This window comes from Schistocerca gregaria, chromosome 1, assembly GCF_023897955.1.
Source record: "Schistocerca gregaria isolate iqSchGreg1 chromosome 1, iqSchGreg1.2, whole genome shotgun sequence".
Taxonomy (NCBI): domain Eukaryota; kingdom Metazoa; phylum Arthropoda; class Insecta; order Orthoptera; family Acrididae; genus Schistocerca; species Schistocerca gregaria.
In genome coordinates this window covers 414,205,152-414,219,691 of record NC_064920.1, presented here as the reverse complement: position 1 = coordinate 414,219,691, position 14,540 = coordinate 414,205,152, and the positions used below count along the sequence as shown (strand labels likewise).

Sequence of the window (14,540 nt, the reverse complement as noted above, 5' to 3'; positions counted from 1 at the left end):
TATACTTTAGACAGTAATGACTATATACATGCCATCACTAGTATGCTGAGTAGGGATGCCTGCAGGTTTTCACCTAAGTAGGGGCGTAACACTTTTCTCATACATGTGATTTAGAAATTTTGAGGACATTATTATGTGCACATCATTTTTTCCTATTGGTTTTTACAGTGCTACATTAGTATCTAATCAGTATTATAAACATAAAACGAGCTAGCACTCTAATTGCAGTGAATCCTGTTCTCCACTTCCAGATCTTATGTTTCCCCACAGCTGTTGTTGAGCAGTCACACCTTTTTATTTAAAACAAAAATACATCCAAACCCAGTAACCATTACCAAAGCTACAGAACAAATAAGGGTACAGCAACCAACGTATTGGGCATCACTAGTTCAGCACTGAGGTTCAGTGAGATAGCACAACTCAGTGGTATCTGTAATGTTGGCATTCACTGATAAAGTGAACGCAGTAGGATTTAAATTAACAATGCGGAAAAAAGCAGGTCATTTCTTTTAACTCTGTATAGTTGTCAGATTAACTTTCATTGCAGTGAGCAATTCGTTGAATGCGCCTAATAGCAGTGTTCTACAATTACATTGTGTAGTTACTTATTTCAATATTGATGTTGACTCAGTTCGGAGTGTGCTCCAAGAGGGGCTATGGTGCTTCAGACAAGATACAGAAGCTGTAGGTGCTACAAAATGTAGCCTTGGGGCAAGCGTTTCATGCTCCGCATTTCAGCAGGGTCACTGAGTTGCTCTCCGAGGCAGGCATCCCACACCTACTCCAGTCATACCAGACCCTGGCAACCAATTTCTACCTTCATTGCCATTCATCTTGAAACTGGCACATGTGGGACCTCGGAATGTATGACAGAAATGAAGTCTGGTTGCACTGGCAGGCCCTGTGGCTGCTAAAAGCTGGAGATCACTCATTTCCAAGTCATTATCATTTCAGTCTATCATATCCAACCTTCATTATCTCTCTAACTATCGGTGACTAACCAACTACCATCTCTACCCTCATGTCATATCAATCTATGCCTGGATTGAATGCCATGCTCTGGTGTGCAGTATTCTTTTTGACAGATGCTCTAGTGCACAGCATATTGGTTTTAAGTGAATTTGCTGTATTTCACACATTTTGATTTTAACTGGTAAGGGGTCTAATTTTAAAGAGTTAATGGGGGAGAGGTTGGATATTCTGCATGTGCTCTTTGAAAGGTGTGTTTTGAGACAGAGCGCTGTGTCAGTACGTGTCTCAGTGTCGATGTCAAGAGACAAGTCCAGTTAATATGTGTTCAGACCAAATAGTTTTTAGGTGTTGTGAGTCATAATTCATTTTATGTTTTCTGCATTTTACAATTTTGTCTATCAGTTCGTTGAAAAGTGTGAAAACAATACTTTACACTCTGTTCTATATAGTTATAGCACACAAAAAATTCCGTAATACACAATAAACTCATTAGAGCAAATATAAGTCACAATAGTTTGCAAATTTTGATTCTAAGGATGATGCAAATGTTCTATTATTCTGAAAATATTAAGTTTAGTTTGAAATACTGTTACATCTTTGTTACCAATTTGGTAATATTAAGAGCAAAACAGAAGATGGGGTTAAGGAAATCTGTTCTGATATTAAATATGTGTAAAAAGCCTCACATATGTGCATTACTTAAATATAAACAGAATTCATCTTGACTCCTTCCTGCATCTAACTATGTACAATTTTTTTTTTAATAAAGAAGACTTGCAGTGATTTTATTTTGTCTCAATGAATGGACACCACACACCAAATATTGAGACGATTATCTGCCATTGGTCATTTTAGCCACTTTCTTACATGTCTGAGATGGCTACAGACATGATGTGCAGGGTGCGGCAGTGTTCATAGTAGGATATTAAAAACATACCATTTGGCAGTAACTGTAATTTATTTATTACCTCTTATGTCAATTAATGGTTAAAGGTATGCTGTTTACTAATGTGTAAGTCATTGTAAATTGGGTGGATTACTTTTTGAATATGAGTCCTGTCAAATTATAGCCCCTCTGCACAACACATTCATCTAGGCGGCGTTGGAAGCTTTCCATAACTCGGTGTTATGTATTCCCTGGGACATTGCTGATGGCAGTTCTGATGCGATCCTTCAACTCGGGAATGGTGTCACAACATGTTCATAACACTTTTTGCTTCAGGTAGTCCCAAAGGTAAAAGTCTGCACATTGAAGGTCAGGTGAGTGAGGTGGCCAGGAAATAGCACCAAAACGGGAAATTACTCTACCGGGAAATGTCTGTTGCAAGAAATCCATGCAAATTCTGGCTGTATGCAAGGTTGCTCCATCTTGTTGAAACCATAATTGTTCCACATCCACATCCACCATACCTAATCGGGGAAGAACAAAGTCTTGCAGCATCCTTAGGTAGCATTCACTGGTGACAGTTACAGCCACACTGCTGTCATCCTCAAAGAAGTAAGGTCCAATAATCCCAAAGGAAGCAACTCCACGCCACACAGTGACATGAGAACTGTGCAAGGGCTTGATGTGCAGTTCATGCGGGTTTACATCACCCCAGTAACACACACTCTGTTTATTTACTGATCCACATAACTCGAAATGAGCTTCATCTGACATCAGGATGGCGTGCAACATTTGTGGATTTTGGCAAAGGAGATCACACATGGTTAAGCAGATTGTTTGACGTGAAACCCAATTGTGAGGCCTAATTTAGTGAACATTCTCCTGAATGATCGATAAGACATATGCAGTTTCTGCATGACGATGAGCAGATCTTTTTGGCCTATGAAATAGTGCAGCATTAACATTTTCCACAGATTCTGATGTCCACATAGTGCTTTCACTTCTTCCCAGTTTGCCATTTGCAAACAGAACCTGTTGTTGGAAATGCATGTACCTACCTCACGATGGTCCATCCATCTGGAACTTTCCCATGACGACATGGGTTGAAATGTTGCCGAAATAGGTGCTGGGTAGCAATAACAGGGTAGTTATTCTTGAAATAACTTTCAACAGTAAAGGCACAGTGCTGTGCACTCCACCACTCCGTATCACTATCACACTCAAAATGGCAGCTCATTAGTACATGAATGCAGCACAAGTTGGAGAGCATTCTTGCAGTACGTCATTGTACCATGCAAGTCAAATTACAATATGAACGCTGCCGCACCCTGTATATCAGTTCACAGTTTTCAGTTACTCAACTGAAATTAGTCTTTCAAAAAAGTTAAAGAAATTGTTACAACTAATAAGAACAAATTTTTATAAATAAAGATGTTTATGGCACTGTTTAAACAGACTTTAGAAGCTGTGTCAAAGTGTTTCTCATTAAGTAACTACAATGAAAACAAAATATAAATATAGTAATTAGGCACCTGAACAGTTTTCCATGGAGCAGGTGGTTTTTTGGCAAGCTAGGGGCTATCTTTGGGGCTGAAACTAGAGTGAGCAAGGCTTGATTCAGCAATATATCTTTCAGTTGCAGACACATTTCCATATACTGACTGATGTGTGTGCTTCTTCAGTGAAATTATCTAGAAGATTGCAATAGAATATGTTGATATTGTCTCTTATTCTTTCCATATCAAGGTCACTTTGAGCTTTCATTGTCTTTGGGTGTCAATAGAAAATCTTAAAAACATGCATTATTTTCTTCAGAAAATTGTTCTCCCAACTACTGAATTAGGGAATCAACATACCAATTAAGAAGACATTTCCTGTAGTCCTCAATGACACAAACTGATGGGTGGTTCAAGCGATGCATTTGTTGTGTAATAACCTGTGGTTGTCGAATGCCAGTGATATCTATTCAAAGTATACCAAATTCACTTTCAGCACTGCTCATGATCGTTTCAGACTCGGTTTCAGCATTTCCTCTCCATTAACATTCCATTATTTCTTGAATGTGTTCCGAATATTGTAGTGAGTTCGGATGAATATTTAGCTCCGACTTTTAACATAATAATGGATGTTGGAGAAACAAGTTTGCAGTAAGTTCTGAGCTGTGTGTCTAGTTTCATGATATATTTTATAGAATATCGATAAACAGTGTACATTATTTGAAATTATTAAGAAATATTCAGTTTTGCCATAGTAAATTAATTTTCTCATCATTATTACAAAATCCTACTCACTATCACCAGCGTTTTCATAAAAGTGATTGCCTTGCAGGTACACAGAGTTTTTAAGAACATTGTTCATTAACATTCAAAAAGGATTCTCTTTCATTGATGTGAACCATGCGTGTTTGATCATGTTTGAAAAAGCGGGTGCCCTGAATCAATGCAAAATTAGTGAGTGTAGTTTTATGGAATCATTCCTGGACATGATTGTTCTGTTGGTCTTCAACAAAACAGGAGCATTCTGAATTTTCTTCATGAAAATTTAAACCTCACAAGGCTGGCAAAGTGAAGTACACTTTGGTGGGATAACTTTTACAGTGCAGGCACACAGTTTCCTCTCATCCACGAAGCTATGATCGTATACGGTCAGTTCATCCCCACATATCAGTGATATACAGAAGTTTTTCCTGTCCCACATATGGAAGACTCACAGATTTTAAAAAGGCTTTGTACACCAGTTTCATGAATGTTATGTTTTTAAATTTGAGGGTTAATTCATCCACTCTTCTCTGAACATTAGGGCCAAATTTTCCCAATGGTTCCTGCATACATAAAAAAACGTATGGGATCACTTTTCCTGACGCAGCTGGAGTGTACTGTGCTGTGTACAAATGACTTACCGTGCTTAAATCTTTTTCTCTGCACGAGAACAGTTCTTGCCCCTTTCTCCGAGAGGAATCTATTGTACGTTGATTGGTATTGACAGACCATTTGATAATGTAGTCAAGGTTAATATTACGAGGAAGTAGTTTTGTTTGTGTGAGGAATTCTTCCATAGCTGCCAATACATTTTCCATTGTTGCACATTGTTTGGAACTGATGAACTTCACAATCTTCTTTTGCCTGATTTTATGCTTTTGTTTAAGTCGTTTGACCCAAGCCGAGCTGGCCACAAAATTAAAGGTATCCGATAGAAGTGGAACAGCAGTTTTCATTGGCCACTGCTGTAAAGTTCTGGTTGTCACCTGCTCGCAGAAGAAATTATATTATTTTCAGAAGCCAGTCTCTTTCTTACAAGGTAAATGTAAATGTGTGACTAGGGCCACACGTTGGGTAGACCATTCTCCGGGTGCAAATCTTTAGATTTGATGCCACTTTGATGACTTGCATGTCGATGGGGATGAAATGATGATGATTAGGACAACACAACACCCAGTCCCTGAGCGGAGAAAATCTCCGACCCAGCCGGGAATTGAATCCAGGTTCTTAGGATTGACATTCTGTCATGCTGACCACTCAGCTACCAGGGGCGGACTCTTACAAGGTATATGATATATTTTGATACGATTTACCTGTTCCAAATTCTGTCTCGCTTTGATGAACTGTTCACACGTCTCATGATCCCATCACGACAAGTTCCACCTCATTTCACATCCTCTTTCCATCGATAAAGCATTGATTTATGTTTTAATTGAGAGACACCGTGGGATTGCAAACTCTTTAGGCTCAATTTTAGATGAGCTACTGCAAGAGCAATTGCTTGGTTTTTTTTTTTTTTTTTTTTTTTTAAGATGGAGGCACATAATCTGCTGGTTCATGTGCGAATTTGTTGGTGACGAAATTGCCGTCTCCCTCTACTCCCATATACTGCAAAGTAAATAGGTTTATATTATGTAGATTCGTCTGCAAGAAAGAGAACATGCAACAAAAGTGAAACTTACTGCCTCGTATTCGTGCACTCAGTTTTCTTCGGTGATGCTTTTTAATTCATCGCCATCGATGATATGTCTCTCGGCCAATAGGTCTTATATTGCGATACATATCTCATTGCCAGTTGCAATTGAATTAGCAGAGATCATCCTGGGCAGTGTATTTGTTAGAAGATTTAAATCATGAAGTAACTTTTTGGCATACTTGATAGCATTAGTGACTTCGCCTGTCTATTGTTCATTCAACTCCTCTACCTCTGATGTATCTTCTTCTGGCTCCACATCTGTAGGCACACTTGGGTCGTCCATTTCACTGTATTCTTCAAACGTGCACAGCACTAACAACATGTTGCGAGAAATGGATGTTGAAGACAAATGCAAACTAGCAGTTTAGGAGCTAGGTCACTGCCATTTGTTTGAGCATGGCGATACATGTTCATAATACACAGAGGACTGTCTGTGCGAACTCTGTGTATTATGATATTATATCGCCATAGCCAAATAAAAGACGGTGACCAGGGTGATACACTGTCACAATACACAGAGTTTCTACGGGATGTCCGTGTGGACAGTCTGCTTTCTGTTTGACGGAGCCTACACAATTCAAACTTGTTAATAATTTCATGCATTTTACACTGTTTGTTGATATTCTGTAAAATGAAATGGAAAAATGTCAGACTATTCTGATTTAAACAGAAAAGAAAAAACGCAGAAAGGACCTGAACACGGTACTTCCAGCATGGCACTCTTAACCCCTGTGCCACATTCACTTGGTTGGAATATGGCTAACGTCATGCATATACAGTGTGCAGTGCACTTCAAAATCAATTTTCTCAATAATCAAGGCCCGTCACTAAAAACTCAGATAGCCGCATACTCAGGGCATGTCCCTCTACAACATATCATAGACCCATCAATATCCATTATTTACACTTCTGATGGTTCTCTTATTAGTTTTGTTTTAACAAAAGTACTTGATATTTCTTCTGCATGTTTACACCATTTTTAATTCATATACTTTTTTGCAGATTCTTAAAATTTTCTGAAACTGGTGAATGGGTGGTGAATGGACAGCACATGAATCTGCCATGGTGCCTGCCAGAGATTGATTACATGTGGCGGGAAGAGCACACACAACTTGCATAGCACACTTTTGGCAGTTTAGAATAAACCAACTGTGGATATAATTACAGCAAGTCCAATCTAAATGTTCTCTTTATGCCACCTACACAATTCTTGAAATTACAACTTGTCTCATGTTGCCACGGATTCAATAAATAGGGAATTGTCATTCAGTTTTTTTCATCATCTGAAATCGGAAATATTGACGAGGAGACTCCTGTTCATTTCATCAGAATACTTTAAGCCAGGAGAGTTGCTGGCTAGGTGTATATTTTCTCCAACAGTACAATTAGTGGGACTTTTAATAGTGATATTTGAGTTTTAATCACGATTTGTTTGTAATATTACAGCAGAAGTAGATTATTTATTTTTTGTTTTCATTTTATCTTTGTTTACATCTACATACATACTCCTCAAGTCACCGCATGGTGTTGGGCAGAGACCACTACTAGTCATTTCCTTTCTAGTTCCACTCACAAATGAAGCGAGGGAAAAATGACTGGCCTTGTGGCTCCGTATGAGCCCTAATTTCTCTTATCTTACCTTCATGCTCCTTACACAGAGTGGATGTTGGCAGCAGTAGAATTGTTGTGCAGTCAGCTTCCAGTGCCAGTTCTTAAATTTTCTCAATAGTGATCATAAAAAAATGTCTTCTTCCCTCCACTGATTCCTATTTGAGCTCGCAAAGCATCTTTGTAATACTTGTGTGCTGTTTGAACCTACAGGTGTGTGCTGTTTGAACCTACAGGTGACAAATCCAGCAGCTTGCCCATGAATTGCTTCGATGTCTTCCTTGAAATCGACCTGTTGTGGATTCCAAAAACATGAGCAGTATTCAACAATGGGTCCCACTAGTGCCATATATGAATTATTCTTTGTGGATGAACCAACCACACTTTGTTAAAATTCTCCTAATAAAGTGAAGTCGGCTATTCATATTCCCTGCTACATCCCTTGCATGGTCATTCCATTTCATATTGCTCTGCAGCATCATGTCCAGGTATTTAAATGATGTGACTGTCTCAAGCAGCATACTACTAATGCAGTGTTTGAACATTTTTTTTATTTTTTTTCCTACTCATCTGCATTAACTTACATTTTTCTGCATTTAAGTGCTAGCTGCAGTTCTTCACATCAACTACAAATTTTGCCTATCATGTTATATCCTCCTATAGTCAATCAATGATGATATCTTCCTGTTCACTACAATATCAGCAGCAAACAGCTGTAGATTGCTGCCCACCCTGCCCGCCGACCCATTATGTATGTATAAAGAAAATATAGTGCTCTTATCACACTTCCCTGGGGCACTTCTGATAATACCATTAGCTCTGGTGAACACTTGCTATCGAGGATAATCTACTGGGTTCTATTATTAGCTGGCCAGAGTGGCCATGCGGTTCTAGGCGCTACAGTCTGGAGCTGAGCGACCGCTACGGTCGCAGGTTCGAATACTGCCTCGGGCATGGATGTGTGTGATGTCTTTAGCTTAGTTAGGTTTAAGTAGTTCTAAGTTCTAGGGGACTGATGACCTCAGAAGTTAAGTTCCAGAGTGCTCAGAGCCAGTTGAACCATTTTTTTTCTATTATTAAGAAGTCTTTGAGTCACTCACTTGGGATGCTATTGCATATGCTTGTACCTTCAGTAACAGTCTGCAATGGGGCACCATGTCAGATGCTTTTCAGAAATCTGGTTGCCCATCATCCATAGGTCGAAGTATATCGTGAGAAAGGGGAAAGCTGAGTTTCGCATGAGTGATGCTTTCTAAAATCACACTGGTTCATGGCCATTATCGTATTCGAACTGACAATATGTTCAAGAATTCTGCAGCAAACAAATGTTAAGGATGTTGGTCTGTAATTTTGTGGGTACATTCTTTTACCCTCCAGAATATGGGAGTCACTTGTGCTCCTTGTCAGTCACTTGGGACTTCTGCTGGGTGAGAGATTCATGATAAATACAATCTAAATGAGAGGCCAGTGTTGTATTCTTAGTAAAACCAAATTGGTATTCCATCCAGACCTGGTGGCTTATTTGTTTTTAACTATTTCAGTTGTTTCTGTATGCCAGGGATACCTGTTACCATGTATTCCATTTTGGTTACAAGCCACTGTGAGATAGACTTAAATATCATTTTGCTTTTTCTTATGGTGTCTTGTAAATTTGTGCCAGTGGTTATGCTGGTGGTATGACCTGCAAAAAGAATAACTTTGCTTTCATTGTAAAGAGGTAAATCATTTACATATACCAGGAACAAAAAAGCTCTTCATATGCTACCCTATGGTACACTGTGACATATTTGTTGACATCCTGACAAACATATAAATTAATCTGAATCCATTTAAAAATGATTACGTGTTCTCTTTCAGGATGGTGATACAGCATTGCTGAGGGCAGTTCGAATAAGAAATGCAGAAATTACACAGTTACTATTGGACAAGAAAGCAAAAGTTTCTGCTGCTGATAAAAAAGGAGACACTGCACTTCATATTGCTATGCGTGCACGTTCAAAGGTGAACTTTTATAGGATTTTATGAATGAAGAGTTTTCTTGTGAGTATAAGCAATGAACAGAACTGGCCAAATTTCACCTTTAAATGTAATAATGATTTTTTCGTAGGGCATAGTGGAAATTCTGCTGCGTAATCCAAAGAACAGCCAACTCCTGTACTGCCCAAATAAAGCAGGTGAAACGCCATATAATATTGATATGAATCATCAAAAAACAATCCTAGGACAGATATTTGGGGCTCGTAAGTATTGTTAACTGTATATTATATTTCTACACTAATGTATTCTCATATTGTGGAATTTAATCAGTGTGATTTACTACACTTAAGTATTCTAGAAAGCTGTCACAGTCTTATTTTTCATAATTCTTAAATTTATAGGGCCATAGCCAAGAAATTAGATTTTGTAAAAAGACAAAAATTAACTAATCATTTTTAGCCAGAACATTGGAATGATCCCTTTTAGTTTCTTATGTGTTTGTTGTAAATGTGCAATTGGTATAATTTTAACTAGTGGAGTATAATTTTAATTCATCATGTGATTGCCTTCATTGTCCATCATTCGAAACTGAAATACTGTATGAATTAGAAGAAAAGTGCAGAAGGGGAGGGGAATCCAGTCAGTCATTAAAGTTTTGTTGCATAAAATTGACGGTAGAGTTTGTTTTCATTGGCCTTGAAAATTTTGAAAAACAGATTTATGAGAGAATCTACTCAGAATTTTTCATATTGTTATGGTTTGCAATAAAAAATTGATACTTACTGACTATCTTTGTTAGTGTATGTATCTTTTGACTGTATATTCAAAGTTGAAGTAACTGTGGGAGACAGGGTTGATTCTAGAAGTCGGTCGGGGGGGGGGGGGGGGGGGGGGTTGGGGGAATGAAATATGGTTAAACAAAAGGAGAGTTGGGGTCCTCTACCAACAAACTGGTAAAATTTGGTCTTGCTTAAAGTAGTGTTTGGTAACTGTTTTGGAGATCAGGGTAAAAAATGTGATTGAATCTGTCGGAGTAATATATTTGCTGATATCTGAAGTCATTTCATCCTGTGTAATATGATTCTCCATGGGGGGGGGGGGGGGGTAGAGCCCCCATAGCCCTCCCCTTGCCACCCCTGGTGGGAGACACAGGTTCTGTAACCTTTATTGTCAAGTGCCCTCAGTGTTTGGTAAGGAAGTTCTGCTCTTAAACCAAGTATCACTCAATTTAAGATTTTAATGCAGGTATGGTACCCCTTACTCAGTGGGATGTACTGTCCTGAGAGTGAATTTTATGCCATATTATCAATCTTATGTACCATGGTAATGTCTTGGACGTGTAATTCTGAGAGGCACATGCTTTTCAGAATAAACTGGATGAATCACTCTAATCGTATCTAGTGTTTGTAATACCTTCCTCAAGATTCCCTGTTTTTACCACTGCCAATGGTCATCAGAATAAACTTACCAAGGAAAAATAACAAAAACTAAGGATGAGTTGTAAACTGGCAGAAGCAGAAACATCAGCACCAAAGCCATTTCTGATACAGAAAGGATTGGTAGGACAAAGAAAAAGTGCTGTTGTATACAGTTTACTGTGGTACAGTGACAGTTCCATAATGAGTATTACGCAGTGTCAGAATTTGTAGTGTCGTTAGTTAATTCATGATAACTGTTGTTGTTGTTGTTGTTGTTGTTGTTGTTGTTGTTGTTGAGTATAGTTTCAAGTGAGGGATTCTATAATCATTTTCCAAACACATACAGCTGTTCACAGATCCAATGAAAATATCAGCAAAGGAAGAAAAGGGTTATCGTATCAATTCAGGAATTACTGGATGTTTTCGTTTTGGTAAATGTTCCTAACATCCCTATTCAAGAAATAGCACTTAGATTCGGGATATCTGTATTCTTCTGTAAGTGTTTATGATGTATTGGAAACAGAAATTCACAACAAAAAGTGCTTAGCTGGCACTTTTATGCAAACTGCAGAAGTTTTGTGGCATTTTTGTTCTAGAATCACTTGACATAACACCAACTGTCTAACTGGTGGAATCAGAAGCAGAATTCATTTAAAAAGTTTCACATACTTTATCCACAAATACCGCCATTTGGCCATACATATCAAAGGGGAATAGAAACATAAAGACCCAGCAATTGTAGGAACTGTTTCTTTCCTACATTCTATCCTAACTAGGAAGCTGTGATTGTACAATTCATAATCAGTGCACTTACTAAATTTATTTTTTACTTTATCATTGTACTGCAGTTATCAGTTGAAATCTGTGACAATAATTTTTTTCCTTTGTGGATATGACGAAGAGTTTTCAAAATTTCCAAACTGTTGTGTGTGTAATTTTATTCCATCAAAAATGTGCAGTGTTTAGAAGATTCAGATGCTTGCTAATGTACCCCTTCTTCATTTATTCATACTGAAGTCATCTTTGTGTACAGAAATTGTTAATATGTGGTTGTGCTTGGTGACTATGACACCTGTATTAACTTTGCCACCTGGATGAAGTTAAGCCACTAAATTCGCATTAGGGAGAAATGGGTTTCAGATTCCCTGTTTGACCTTCCTGACTGGTTTTCTGTGAATTCATTATGATGAATATGGGGGCGGTTTCTTTGGAAAGGACATAGCTGATTTTTTTTTTTTTTTCCTTTATTCTTGTCGTCCTCAACATTGACATGACTTTAAACCTAATTCTTTCTTGACTCTCTCTTTAGCTGCAAGGTATGATGGATATTGTCTAAGGATAATGGTATAGAAAGGATGAAACTGATAACAGATTGTAGATTGTATTTTATTAGTCCTGTTGTCTACATAGCAGCTTATGCATAAGACATTGGACAAGTCAAGTTATAAATATACAGGCTGAAAGTAATTTCAAGGCATACATATGTAAGCTTACAATAATACACTTTACACATAAGTAAGTATTTATATAACACATTTCATAAATTTAAATATTCTTCAATGGAGTAAAAGCAGTGATGCTGTAAACATGACTTTAGAGATTTTCCAAATGTATTGACCTCAGTGATAGCTTTTATGTTTTCAGGAAGTTTGTTATAAAGCTTAACTCCCATGTGAAAAGTACCTTTTTGGCACAGTGCTGTGCTGATTTGAGTCATATGTAAGTTTCTGTTTTGTCTGGTAAAGTGCTCATGTATATCACAGTTTTTTTGTAGTCTCCGGTCCTTGCCTATTACATTTAATTTAAAGAACAAAAGGGTTTCCATAATGTATACACATGGTAATGGGGGAATACCAGATATCTTAAACAAGGTTTACAAGAGTCTCTAGGCTTGCACCCAAACAAGATTCTAATGGCCCTTTTTTGTAGTTTAAAAGTGCTATTAGCTGTTTTAGAGTTTCCCCAGAAGGTGTCCCCATATCTAAGACGAGAATGAAAGTACGCATGATATGCATTCAGTACTGTTTTCTCACTACAGCATGATTTTAATGAACAAAGAAGATAACATGTTTTGCTCAGTTCAGCATTGAGATATTCAATATGCTTATTCCATCTGATGTTACTCTGCAGACAAAGTCCTAAGAATTTGGTTTCAGAACTGTTACCAACTGGCTCATCATTGATATAGACTGATGGGATAAACATGTCCTTGTTAGGAACATTGTGGAATTTTAGAGCAACGCTTTTCTTACTGTTTATTACAAGCTGATTACTCTGTGCCCAGTTACTAAGTTGTTTCGTAACCGTGTTTACTGTCTGCTGTAACTGTTCATCGTCGCCTCCTTTTAGTAGAATCGTGGTGTCATCTGCAAATATGATTGTTTTGTGTGCATCAATATTTAAGCTTAGATCATTTATGTACAGAAGAAACAGAAGGGGTCCCAATACGGATCCTTGGGGTACACCACATTTTATTTGTTTATAGTCAGATAAGTGATTAGATACAGTTTTTAGTTCAATATTTGTGTGCTTGACGCACACTGCCTGCATACGATTTGTCAGGAAGGAACTGATCCACTTGTTGGACAGACCTCGAATACCATATCTTTGTAGCTTTGATAGCAGAATTTTATGGTCCACCATGTCAAAAGCTTTTGACAAGTCAGTAAAGACTCCTATTGTTTCCTGTTTTTTGCCCATCAGGTTTAGAATGGAATTGATGCACTCATAGATAGCAGTTGTTGTTGACCTCTTATTTCTGAATCCATGTTGTTCATTACATAGGATGCTGTTTTTATTAATAAATTTCATAAGTTTCTCATACATCACTTTTTCCAGTACTCTAGAGATGCAGGAGGAAATTGTGATGGGTCTGTAGTTATTTACATTGTCTTTATCCCCTTTTTTAAATACAGGAATAACTTTTGATGTTTTCAACACATCAGGGAAAGTGCCTGCCTGAAGTGAGCAGTTGCATAAATGTGAGAGTACTTCAATCAGGTTTGATGCACTCTTCTTTAACATTGTTGCAGGTGTACCATCAATACCTGCCGATTTGGAGTTTTTTAGTCCTTTTATTGCTTTAGCTACTTCATCTTGTGGAACAGAACTGATGTACATTGATCCTCTACATGCCCTTATTTTATATTCATTTGCCTGGGTGCTCTTAAAGTTTGACTGTAACATATTTTCAACAACACCTGTGAAAAAGTTGTTAAATGTGTTGGCTACTTCTAAGGGGTTTGTTACTTTTTTATTTTTATGTGATAGTGTTATATTTTTCCAAGGTTGTCTGTATTCTCCGCATTCTTTTTTTATAACACTCCACATAGTCTTTGATTTATTAGCTGAATTATAAATGATTTCATCATTATGCATTATTTTTGCTGCTTTTATTACATTTCTTAATATTTTGGAGTATTTTTTATAGTATGCGCGTACTACAGGTGAGGAATTTTTTGAGTTACATATTTCATTAAGTAGTCTTTTCTTCTGGCACGAAACTCTTATTCCCTTTGTGATCCAGCTGTTTGTTCTAGAGTTTCCCCGTATGGTTAATGTTTTCAGTGGGAACGCAAGTTCAAAGAAATGGGTTAATACATCAATGAAAGTGTTGAATTTTTCATTTATATCGTTCATTTGGTACACTCCTAGCCATTTTTCTTTCTGTAATTAGTTGTTGAAGTAGTTCACATTATGCTGATTATAACTTAGATATGCTGTTC

General features: G+C 37.5%; 1 protein-coding gene across 8 annotated transcripts in view; it reads left to right on the top strand.

The window, feature by feature from the left end:
• Window positions 1-14,540, top strand: part of LOC126350130 (kinase D-interacting substrate of 220 kDa) — a 372,816-nt gene that overhangs the window by 295,247 nt on the left and 63,029 nt on the right. For all 8 annotated transcript variants that reach the window (XM_050002494.1, XM_050002491.1, XM_050002489.1 and 5 more), the window contains 2 exons: window positions 9,278-9,421; window positions 9,528-9,660. In XM_050002494.1, the coding sequence (XP_049858451.1) occupies window positions 9,278-9,421; window positions 9,528-9,660 (277 nt within the window). The remainder of the gene's footprint in view (window positions 1-9,277; window positions 9,422-9,527; window positions 9,661-14,540) is intronic.